At 38.9% G+C, this 12,646-nt stretch overlaps 1 protein-coding gene across 1 annotated transcript in view; it reads right to left on the minus strand.

The window, feature by feature from the left end:
• ghrhra (growth hormone releasing hormone receptor a) overlaps positions 1-12,602 on the minus strand; it is a 32,275-nt gene extending 19,673 nt beyond the window's left edge. Inside the window, exons 1-2 of the mRNA XM_034137538.1 lie at positions 12,536-12,602; positions 4,823-4,957 (exon numbers count right to left, since the gene is read on the minus strand). Of these exons, the coding sequence (XP_033993429.1) occupies positions 4,823-4,957; positions 12,536-12,602 (202 nt within the window). The remainder of the gene's footprint in view (positions 1-4,822; positions 4,958-12,535) is intronic.
• Positions 12,603-12,646: the final 44 nt, after the last annotated feature.

The raw sequence follows: 12,646 nt of genomic DNA on the forward strand, positions 1-12,646 counted from the left end.
TAAAGCTTAAATTATACACATATTAGTTATATTTAAATTGTAAATGTGTGCACTGTAGATGGGTGATTTTAGCATACTGATGTCTACTATACTTTTTATGATTAAAAAGGCATCCAGTATACAATATTTAAATGTTTACTATCAACTTATATCGTGATATTTCTAGAGTATGCTTTTATTGTAAGTAGTTGTAAATGTTTTTATCGGAACCACATTGTTTATATGCTGTGTTTTGACAATTAACCGAGGTGTGCTATCACAAGTAGACTCCTGCCCAAAATCTATGAGGGGAAAAATCTTTGCTGAACAAGAAAAAAAAACTTGACAAATGTATTTCTGCGTTTTCCACTTTGTCTCAGAAAAAACAACATAATGTTGGCATTATTATGTCATATCTTAAGAAATACATATGTTGACTGTGGGGCAGAGCAGTGTGAAATTCAATTATTTAATATGTATATTAACACTTTATTTGGTACCACATAAGACATTTTAGTAGAAAGACAAGACAAGACAAGACAAATCTGGAGCTATGTATATCTTCTAAGACTTTTGGACATGTTATAGAAGGAAAAGCATGTACGTGATCCATCATTCACTTCCTGGTCAACTCACCTGTGCTTCTCTTGGTATTAAAAGGCAAAAAATATCTGCTGTGAAAAAGGTTAATCCCTTTCATCGTAAGAGGGCTTACTTCAAAATCTTGCTGTGGCCACACACTAAGCATGCTAAATATAAAGATGTATTTTTGCCCCCTCTCTCTGTTTATGGGCTCCCACCCACACTAAGCCCACCTCCTGTCAAGTGCATCTTGTTCAAATCCATTGTGGATAAGAAGATTGAGATTGGCAGCAAAGTACATGCTTGGAAATAATGGATGTGGTTGCAAGGTAGAACATACACAGTATGTTGGGGTTAGAGTGTCTTTATAGAGTGACTAAATGTTTGTGTGTAATTGGTATTAAGGATTAAGAGATTTTACTCTCCAAAATTATGTTTTTTTTATGCCAGAATTGGATGCTGCTCTCTTTATTTCAGAATTGGTTGGAGGGGAAACACCTTCTTAAATATATCGTATGTGGGAGGAATCATCTTCAGGTTAACACAGATGGGTTTAATCCGAATTGTAAAGGCATCTATTCAAGAGATAAAACAGCAATATCTATAATGTGTCTGTTTTCATGAGAGATGGGCACTTTGGTGGGTAGAACAATCAAATCCAAACAGCAGTGCTATTTGTGAAGACCCAGCTGCAATTAAAGCACTAAAGGACAGGAAAGGAACCTGAAATTGAAATTGATCTGGCAGTATTGAAGACAACAAAGCAGCAGAGGAAGTTGTAGTTTATGAAAATGGTCTGATGTAAAGGTGGCCTAGGAATTGGGCCAAAGTGTGACACACCAAAGCTCCATAACGTACTGGAATGTTGCAACATTTGCCATCAGTTGACACCCAAGCCCACCCACACAGCATGCTCCATATAGACAGGATCCGTAGTGGTTACAGTGTCGATTATGCAAACGTGATACATTTGCCTCCATGGAGAGTTGATACAAACTGAGGGTTAAGAACTGGGACGGGGTAGGACAGCATATTCTGACACGATTGCAGTATGTATGTAAGTATGCAGCCCTTGCCGTTCAGTTTTGGAACGATACCTCCCGATTTTTTATCCTCCTTGATATGAACAATTCAGAAATTCTGTAAAAAGCTAGTTTTTGTATTATCTACAATTTAGACTGAATCAAAATGCTGATTTAACATCTACTGCCAGAAACTAAGAAAAATGTGTGGGTCTGTTGAGTTCCTTTTGTCCTATGTCATTACAAAATACATTCAAAATCAATGAGATGCCCATTAGCGTTGGTTGTATCTTGTGGTGGATGCAATTGAGCCAATTTTCGCATGCTAACACGCTAAACTGAGAGATGGTCAACAGTATACCTGCTTACCATATGTGTGCTGTAGTGAGAAAGAGTGCTAGGTTTCAAGCATGCTGATGTTAGCAGCCTCACAGGGCTGCTAGCGTAGCTGAAGACACAAGCCTTTTGTGCGGGTCAGCTTTTTTCTCTCAACATAAGTTTATATCTAGGTTGATGGCTTCAAGCTGTTTGTTCAATTGCTCTTATACGGATGGGATTGCTTATAAGTGCGAACAACAGTTTCACTGTCTGTCAAGTGGTGGAATAATATTCCCACAAGAGAGTTCCTGCTCCCAGATGCTTGCATTCAGGTCTCTTGCTTTGAGTCATGCAGACACTGAGAGTGATGTGATGATTATGAAAAGATTTCATTTATAGCCTGACTTGAGGAAGAAAACAAAGAAAGAGGCTCAATTATTTATTTAAAAAAAACATTTGTCCTGAATCATCCTCACTACAATTGCTACCGTGAGTGCAGCAAAAACCATGATAGAAACGTATACTGTTGCTTAAATACAGGGGGGATTTTGAACTATTGGTGGAAAACCATAATGTGAGGTGATCTGTCAGAGTCCTTAATTAACACTCACGTCAATAGGTTGATTACTAGTAATTTCACATTTCCTTCCACATCGACGTAAGGTTGTCTCTCCGACTGGGCAGGGCTCTATTTCTGGCCCTTTATCCATAGGCAGCTCGATAGGCTATGCATTTAGTCACTTTAACACCCATTCCCTCTTTTACGATTATAGGGTTCCCGCTTCCACAGTGGGAGAAAAAAAATCGAAATACCTTTGTATTTTAATGACTAAATTCAATGTATTAAGCAGCAAGCAATTAGTTGACTTCTCAGTTATTTAATGTGCATTTGGGTGTAATTTTGCCAGAAAGAAAATCCTTATTTTTATATACATTTGATTCCACTTTTGAATACCTTTGCTTTCAATATGATCAAATAGAGAATTTGGATCAATTCATGTCAATCCATCCAATGGTAAGGACAGACTTTACTTCAAAGAACCAACCTCATGGTGGGCAATAGATGAAAAGTCAAGGTTACAATGATTCATCTTCTTCACAAAATGTCATGGCTAACAGTCATTGAGTCATGTCAGTCTGGACCAGTGTGGTGGACAAACCAACCATCAACTCAACATTTCTAGAGACACATTTAAGCATTTGCTGGTCCAGGATTCTCAAACATGAGGCTTTTATGTAGCACTAACCTTCCTGACTGGTGTTTTTTCTAAATGTTGCTAACCTTTTATGCATATCAAGCTTCATTGAGAAGCTGTTCAACATTCTATTTGATAGTTCTTTGCTGCAACCCTAAACTAAACCAAATGTATCAAAGGAGCACAGTACAGTAAGTGGCGGATTGGTGGCCAACGGCAGCACGTTTCAGAGCGTTATGCATGAAGTTTAGTTGAGCTCATTACCACCGGGAGTCATTATTTCAGGTGAATTTTCATCTCAGCATGACTCTCTCAGGCTCTGCATGATTGCATGTCACCTGCATGGCCGGCATCACACTGATGGACGGCCAAACACTCCTATTCCGACAGTGAAATTCATCCGCAGACATTTATCTGGGTAATGAGCAGTGGATGACGACTTTGCGTTCACAGTCATCACGAGTAATTAAGATCAAATTAGTCTGGAAATGTTAGAGTTCATCACTCTCGCGGAGGGGTATTGCCAGAGCGTTGTTGTTCTGGGGCAAGAGGAGAAGAGCTGGGCTTCAGTGAAGCAGCCGATATGGAGACAGGTAGAAGAAGCTTTCCGGTCAATTACAAAAGGAAAAAGTTAAAGTAATAGCACAGTATGAAAAAACTCAATTCAGCAAGGGCTTTTTTTCTTAATAAAAGAACCAAAGTATAGCAAAGCTCAGCAAAATAAAATGAGCAAAATGTCTTCTGCCAGTGTTGTGTTATTACATTATTTCATCATATTTTAATTAGAAATTATTCTCATTGAAGGAACTATAACTAGAGCTGTGAACTAATTGGAGTGTGGTAAAAAGTGTAAAGGATTTCACAAAAATGTAGCAGAGCTATAAAGTAGGCCTAAACCCAAATGACAATACTTTACTGTACAAATAACTCAAACATTGTGTGCTAGTCTACTACATTTCCTATTGTGTCTTTTTATATTCAACAATTCTTCTCTGCTGCTATTTCTATTGCAGTTGCAGTTAACATTTCACCATCCACTCCTCCACCTCCAATACAACGGCGCTGCATGACTTTTCTGAAGCCATAAAAAGTTATATAAACACAGATTTATTACCTTTTTAGGATTCTTCCGGTGAGTATTAATATCAAAATATAGCCAACTAAAAGTATAAAAAGTTACAGTATTCATCGTTATGCAGAATGTCTTATTTCCAAGTGTTATTAAATGTATGATGTGTAGCCCATTTCGGGATATTTATTTATTATTGACTTACAGAACTGTATAATATCATATATTTTATTTTTTGTGAGAAATACCTGCTGCCAGATAATGTAATGGAGTAAAAAGTAAAACGTTTCCCTTCTGAGATGGGAGAAGTATAGGCTAGCAGAAAGTGAAGTACTTTTATGGAGTTAAGTACTGTACTTGTGTACATTTACTTGTCCTTGCAAAACATGGGTAGTCTGTATACAATGATAAAGACACCAAATAACATTGTAATTTAATTGTTATTTGCTCACAATGCCACCAAAGTCAAACTAACAACCAACTGGCATCCCACAGAAAGTTTCACCCACATAATTATCCTTCCTGAGAGTATATGAAATGCTGCTTTCATCTCAAAACTCTTCTTCCTTTTTTACTTCAGAGCACAATCCTGTTTAATAAACCCCCTCGCAGTCCAGGCTCTCTCTCGGAACATCACACATGAACGGTGAACCCACCGCTTTGGTCGCTCTGGTTGCTCTGGTTCTGCGCTTCGCTCCTCCTCGTCTGGCTGCAAACCTCCCGAGCCCTTAGGTGCTGGGAGATGATGGCGCAGTCCGGATGAATTGCTTCAGCCTGAAAATACCAGACAACTTAATTTATCAGATATAGCCTGAGGCAGACATGCATCACAGGTCGATGCTCTTTGCTTGTTGCTGAGTGGGTGCAGCCGCAGCGTTGGAGGAAACACACTGGAAACTGTCTATTAAACAAACACACAATCAACAGACACGCCTATAAATAACTTGCTATTTGTGTCACTTGTTTAAAGTAATGTGTTTTAACGTGTCCCCTTCTGTTATGAAATCCTCTCAGAAGGTTTTATTTGCGTTACAAATCAAATGTCTTTTAGTTGACATTTTGCCACCAAAATAAAATAATTCCAAGCATCTTCTTATTAATTTGCAAATGCATGCTCAAACCTTGCATAGGACAACATCTGGAACCTTTTTCCTTTCATTTCCCTGTTGATTTGTTCGCTTTGATTTATACCAAGACAGGTGGTGATGGGTGCAGGTCGCGAGCCTTGACGTTGATCAACACTAATTACCGCCTGCGGCTTAATGAGGACATTTGCTGTTCAATCGTGTGTGTGTGTGTGTGTGTGTGTGTGTGTGTGTGTGTGTGTGTGTGTGTGTGTGTGTGTGTGTGTGTGTGTGTGTGTGTGTGTGTGTGTGTGTGTGTGTGTGTGTGTGTGTGTGTGTGTGTGTGTGTGTGTGTGTGTGTGTTTGCTCCTTAGAGCCGGAAAAGGACAGAGGATAATACCGGTGATAGCAATCCAATCAATATGTCATTAGGTTTTAATTAAGTAGATTGTTCCCAATTAGCAGGTAAAAGTCACTTTTAAAGTCACCTCATGAATTATATTACTTGTTGCCAAATCTGAAGAATGTATTAAAGAATAAACACTCACCATAGGCTTGTTCCACAGATGAAGATAAAAGATGAGTAGTATGATTTTCTCCTGTCGTCCCGTAAGCGCCTTGCAAACACTATTTCCATTGTCTTATTTGTCTTCTTTATTTCCCTCATCGCAGGATGGTAATGTGTCGCAAATCCAGGTTATTTGTTCCTTCGCCGGAGCCTCTTAAATACTTGCTTCTTCGTTATAGCCTCGGTATAGAAATGTAGGCTGCCCTGTCAACCCTTAAAATAGATGAATCCCCATATTCCCCTGCGAGCTGAAAACTTGCGAGTGAAGAGCTGCTGTCTCACGTCTGCGCTAGTAGATCAATAGGGAGAGGGAGAGAAGAGAGGGAAAACGACGGGAGAGAGAGAAGAGAGAGAGAGAGAGAGAAAAGAAAAGAAAGAGAGAAAAAGAGAGAGAGAGAGAGAGAGAGAGAGAGAGAGAGAGAGAGAGAGAGAGAGAGAGAGAGAGAGAGATAATCGCGAAATAAAAGAGCCTATCTCTCAGAATATATCAGATATCTTCTAATGCTATCTCTATCTCTCTCCTCTATCTCTCGCATACTCTCTCTCTCTCTCTCCCCTCTTCTCTTTCTCTCTCTCTCTCCCCCTCTCTCTCTCTCTCTCTCTCTCTCTCGATCGCTCTCTCTCCTCCTCCTCTCAGGTGAATGAATGACTATCTCCATTCATTCACAAAGATGGCAGTAAGGACAGAGATAAAACAAACAGCCAATGACCTAAATTAATGTTACTGTCTGCTAAGCCTGTGTTTTAGCCTTTGTTTGTATTCTCACTGCTTTGAAGGTAATATTTTGGATGAAAGCATCTGCTAAATAAACCAAATAGAAAAATGCAGTGCTGGAATTAACGTGTTTTTACTAATTAAAAAGTAGAATTGCAGCTTTCTAACAAGAGCATTGAATATGTAATGTAGCCTAAAGGTATACAAGTATTAACAGCAAAACATACTTAAAGTATTAAAGTAAAATTAGAATACTTATTGGCTGGTTTGTTACCTTTCAAGAAAGTTATATTGTAAGATGCTAATATACTATTGGAAATGCTACTGATGCTAGACACATATTTCCATCTTAGTTGACCCTCATCAAAAAAGCACAGCAGAGGATGTTCTTCCTGAGGCAGCTGAAGAAATTCAACCTGCCTAAGGTAATGATGGTGAACTTCTACACCTCCATCATCGAGTGCATCCTCACCTCCTCCATCACCATCTGGTACGCCACAGCCACAGCCAAGGATAAGGGAAGGCTACAGCGTGTCATCCGCTCTGCAGAGAAGGTGATAGGCTGTAATCTGCCATCCCTCCACGACCTGCACGCCTCCAGGACCCTGAGGCGGGCAGGGAAGATAGTGGCCGACCCCTCCCACCCTGGACACAAACTGTTCACCCCCCTCCCCTCTGGCAGGAGGCTGCGCTCCATCAGGACCAAAACCTCTCGCCACCTGAACAGTTTCTTCCCCTCCGCTACCGGCCTCTTAAACAAGGCCCGGCCCCCCCCACTGACACTTTACCTCAGCCACAACGTAGACTCTATATGCATTACATTAATGCACACAATGTTCATACTGCTTACTGCACATATTTCTTATTTCTTATTTCATATTTCATATTTTATATTCTATAATTCACTGCATTCTATTTCGCTGTAAATTACTGCTTTATTTTATTGCTATCTATTTATTGACTTGACAAAAGCCTTTGATTTCGTTGATCGATATCTGCTCTTGGATAAACTTCACGGCATTGGCCTTTCTAATAATACAGTGTTATGGTTTAACTCGTACCTTCACAATAGAAAGCAATGTGTGGTTGTTAAAGGTCCCATGTCATGGCCATTTCTACTGATCATAATTCCATTGTTGAGGTCTACTAGAATAGATTTATATTGTGCAATTTTCCAAACTCACATTGGTTTCTCATACAGCATCTCTGTAAAGTATGTGTATTCACTGGTATTCACTCTGTCCTAAACGGCTTGTTGGAGCTCCTGCCCCCCCTCCCTGTGAGCCCAGTGTGCTCTGATTGGCCGGGACGTTGAGAGGCTCGTTGCTGCGATCTGCTCCGCTCCTCGCAGCAGATTGCAGCAACGAGCCTCTCGGCGATACAGCGAGAACAAGCGAAACTCATCCTGAGCACACACAAACGCTCACAGCCGAAGTAAAAACAATAAGTGTGGCTTGATATTGAGTAAGAAAAAGGTTTATAACGCTGAGCATGGGTCTGCGGAGAGCATTTCTCCGCGATCCAACTTAGTAGCCTGAAAAACGTTTACCCATTTAAACAGTCGTGGTAGATACCTTGTTTGTTTTAAACATCATAAATACACAAACAACAATGAATACTTACAGGTTGTGTACCTGAATCTCCCGCTGGTCCAAACAAAGTAGGAACAGCATCGTTCTTCAGTGCCCTACGCTGTGCATATCCGGCATGAATCCTGAAAGGTTTGGGAAGCTTTGTTTCGTGAAAGGCTGGCAGAGGGTGTGGCCTCTGGGTATCCCCACGTCAGAGTACCCAGGAAGAAAATAAGAAATCTCCAACGAGGCGTTTTGGGGAGGTCTTTTCTGTGTTAGAGTTTTACTCCCTAGGGTGTACTTTGAGGGTTTTTGACTCTGCAGACCGTTTACATGCATAAAAACCTTCATAACACACAAGGGGACGGGTAATAACCGGAAAAGCATGACATGGGACCTTTAATGGAAAACAGTCTGACCTGTTGATCCAACAAAAGGGTGTACCCCAAGGATCAACTCTGGGCCCACTTCTGTTTTCTATTTACATAAATGATTTATCTTCTTGTCTCATTAATTGTCGTACTCACCTTTATGCTGATGACACTGTCATATATACATCCAAATCTGACTTTTCACAAATTCAGATCTCTCTTCAATCGGATTTTAATATCTTACAGGACTGGCTATCACACAATAAACTACTGCTCAACAAAACAAAATCTTATACCATGGTCTTTGGTACCAGGCAGAAGCTAAAATCCAAACCTAATGTAGTAATCAAATGTAAGGATGGCACTTCTCTGCATAAAGTTGATAGCTTTAAATATCTTGGTGTATGGCTAGACTCTGAACTTTCATTTAAACTACATATAAAGCATGTAAAACAAAAAGTCAATTACGGAATCGGTGTCTTACACCGCTCTCGCAATTGTTTTACGCTCAGTGTCCGAAAGAGAATTGCTTTTCAACTTATTCTTCAGATTATGGACTATTGTGATGTTGTCTACCAAAATGCACATAAATCAGATCTTGCTCCACTCAACATAGCCTACAATAGACTATGCAGATTTGTTCTTGGTTGTCCTTTTCGTACACATCACTGCACAATGTATAACCAACTTAAATGGCCTTCATTAAATGTAAGAAGACACACGCATTGGCTTCAGCTGATATTTAAATCCATTTATCTTAACTATCCCCCTTATTTAAAGCAGTATTTTGTACCCTACTCGCCAAATCATCAAGTTAGACACTCTGTCCAGATGTATTTCTCTGTCCCCTCTGCAAAAAAAATCGATTGTCAGAAGAGCGTTCATGTTCAAAGCCCCAACAGACTGGAATACTTTTCCTGCTGCTATTAGATCTCTTGCATCATTGGGTATGTTTAAACATGCATTATCATCTCACTTTCAACTGGTCTGCACTTGTTATTGATATTGATGAAACTGATTTGCTCGACTGTCTCTCAAATTGTAATGATTGTATGTATTACTTGAATTTTACTTAACAGACTGTACGTGGTTTGTCTTGTGTGTCATGTTTTGCTTTTTGTCTTATGTATGTCTGTAAGTTGTTGCTATTGTCGGGACCCCCTTGAAAACGAGATGGTGCATCTCAAGGGGTTTATCCCAATAAATAAAATGTCTATATATATATATAACTATATTTTATTACAGTGTCCTTAAAGATTTTTTGTTTTATATTAGATTTTTTGTTTTATATGGAGAGTTTTTGTTTTATATTTTATGTATTTAGAGGCATAAGGTACCATACAATTGATATTACTACAGTATTTTATAGTATGCTTATAGTCAACCACTGTTTAAATATGAAACATTGTTGTAGATTAAACTACCTAACAGTGAATAAAGAAGCTACTCCATCAATAATTCCCATTTCAAGTTGGCCATTCTGGTGCTTAGTGTGCATTTTAACTTCATATATTTCAATATGGTATTGTGGGACTTTGACTTGTAATTTAGAGTATTTTCATAGTGGTATACTTGAAGGGTTTGAGCACTTCTAATCTTCCGGCACATATTGTTGGTGTAGATTGTGACTGTCAAAAAGCTAGAACACCACCCAGGGCAAAATGTGTCACTTCCTTGGGGCCCAAAACAAAGAGGATGTGGTTACTAAAAGGCGAGCGAGGTGGGTCATGACTAAAAGGAGGTTGTGTCTGCAAAACCTTATATCTGCAAAACCTGTCAGAAACTGTTGCGACCGACAACCTATCCTAACCATTTAGGATCAATGCAAAATCATCAAGACAAATGTATATATGTATTCTGTTCCACTGGAGCTTGTTTATGACCAATGACGTACAAATAGGCCAGACTGTTAGCAGGTGTGAATGTGGAACAAAGTGAAATCTTTCCCTACAGAATAACAGAATAGCATTCAACCTTCAAATACTCCTCTGGAGCTAGTGCATGTGATTAATTTTCAGGAGAATTTGTGTGCAGCTTAGCTCCTCACAAAGAGTACAATTTAACCTGTGTCCCTCAGTGTGAAACATGGTATCCCACTGGCTTGAAAAATAATTAAAAGCAAACCTCTTGTAGACTGTTATCAAGTTACCATCATCACTTTAGCATTGGGCTTCCCCTAAAGGTAATCCTAAACCACAGGTTAACAAAAGGTTTGTATACCTACGCCTCCTGGCTAATGGCTTATTTATCAAACACATGGCTGTTTGCATATAAACCATGAAGCTGTGCATTGCCTGTTTGATCACACCTCTCAATTTTGTGGAGAGGATGTTGTATAAAGTAAAAACAACGGTGTTTAAAACCCCACAAGAGCTCATGGAGCCTATTCAAGCTTCCGTCTACACAAGCTACTACAGATGTAATCAGTGATTGTAACTATAGGGCTGCCAGTAACAATTATTTTCATTTTTGATTAATCTACTGATTGTGTTCCTGATGAATCGATAACTTATAGTGACTTCTTAAAATGTCTTTTTTTGTCCAACCTATAGTCCAAAACCTAGAAGAGATTAAGTTTCATTGCATAAAAAACAACAAAGATCCAAATACGTCTTCATGTGTGCTTGTTTTGTGTCTTGATGCTTGATGATGATTTTTGGGATCTTTTTTTAGGTCGCTTCAAGTCTGTGTTGTTCAGTCATGTGGTTATTTCTTTTTTTGCATCTCTTTGTTTTCGTTTTTTTAACCTATTTTTAGTTGCTTTATTTCCAATTGAAGTATTTTTTGCCTCTTTCACTTCTCCTTTTAGTAATTAGGCATCTCTTTGTTTTCATTTTGGGCCTTGCTCCAAGCAAGATCAGTGTTAGTCTTCTCCCTCATATATTTTTGACTCAGTAGTTTTCATGAGTTTTATCCTTGTCACTGCTGCAAGACAAATTCATTGTTAAAAAGAGGAATGTCACCCAATAAAAAAAAAATCATGTATTATTCTTGAGGCTGAGACACAGGATAGGCACTTGAGTGTAATTTTCTTTCCTAAAAAACGCAAAACGCAAAAGCAAACCATTCATATTTGATGTCAGGGGTATACAATTAGTCTCTTCTCTGTGTAAAAATGAGACATTCACATTGTTTTACCATTACATTTGCTGTGTGTCAATTCTTTCTGACAAGTTATGTTCAAATTCTGGCTCATACCTGTTAGCAGTGCCAGAATATGAAATTAATTTGGTTTGTCAGCTCAGTTTAGCATCTGAAGGCTCCACGAAGTGAGCGCCTCATCGTCAGTGGAGCAAACTCTAATTTTTCAGCCCAAAGACTTTGACCTTTGGTATCGAGTCAGACAAACTTATGTCAAAGGATTTTAGGCAATATTTGAAAGAAATATGTGAACTTTAATGTGTGGAGATAGCTTTGCCCTCGAGGGTTCCCAAAATATATTGTAGAAGTATAATAAATCATAAGAACTCCTGAAGAAATATACAGCACACTACAGAACATAGCCCAGACGCATACTGTATCACTCAGATGTGAGACATACATAATACCAAAATAAAGCAATGCAATCTCAAGAACTATAATTAATAACAAACTAGGACAATCATTTGCTGTATAAGGTCTTTGTTGTTGTTCTCCTTCCAAGAACAAAGTCAAAGAAGGATGTTGTACAGATGTATCCTCTCGGCCTGGAATAGATTCAATGCATTTATTAGGAGTAACTAATGCCACGCTGAAAACAAGATTAATTCAGCTTGAAATGAAAATATTTCAACCTTCATCAAGTCAAACAATGTAGTTCTCTGGTCTGTCCAAAAGATTCATACAATTCAGTAGCCATGTATAACTTTTGGATAACAGTTTGAATTGGCTCGATTAGTCTGCCCCCTGCAGGACAAGGGAGGGATTGGGATTTCAATCCACAAGTAGCTCAAATGTAAACTGGGCTGGCTATATATTTTTTTCAACTTGTTGCCCAGTTTTATTTAAAAAAGGTGTTAGGGCAGAAGTTCATAATCAACTCAAAAGACAAAAGAATACAAACTACATGCGTTATTGTTCAAACTAAACATGAAACATTACAGGCTGGGCCCAACCAGAACATGGGGAACAAACAGCTGGAACTCTGGGAAATGAAGTCTTTGGCCATAACGGATTGTACTAATCTAAATATTGGGCGTTAATAGTACCAAA

This window comes from Trematomus bernacchii, unplaced genomic scaffold, assembly GCF_902827165.1.
Source record: "Trematomus bernacchii unplaced genomic scaffold, fTreBer1.1, whole genome shotgun sequence".
NCBI classification, from domain to species: domain Eukaryota; kingdom Metazoa; phylum Chordata; class Actinopteri; order Perciformes; family Nototheniidae; genus Trematomus; species Trematomus bernacchii.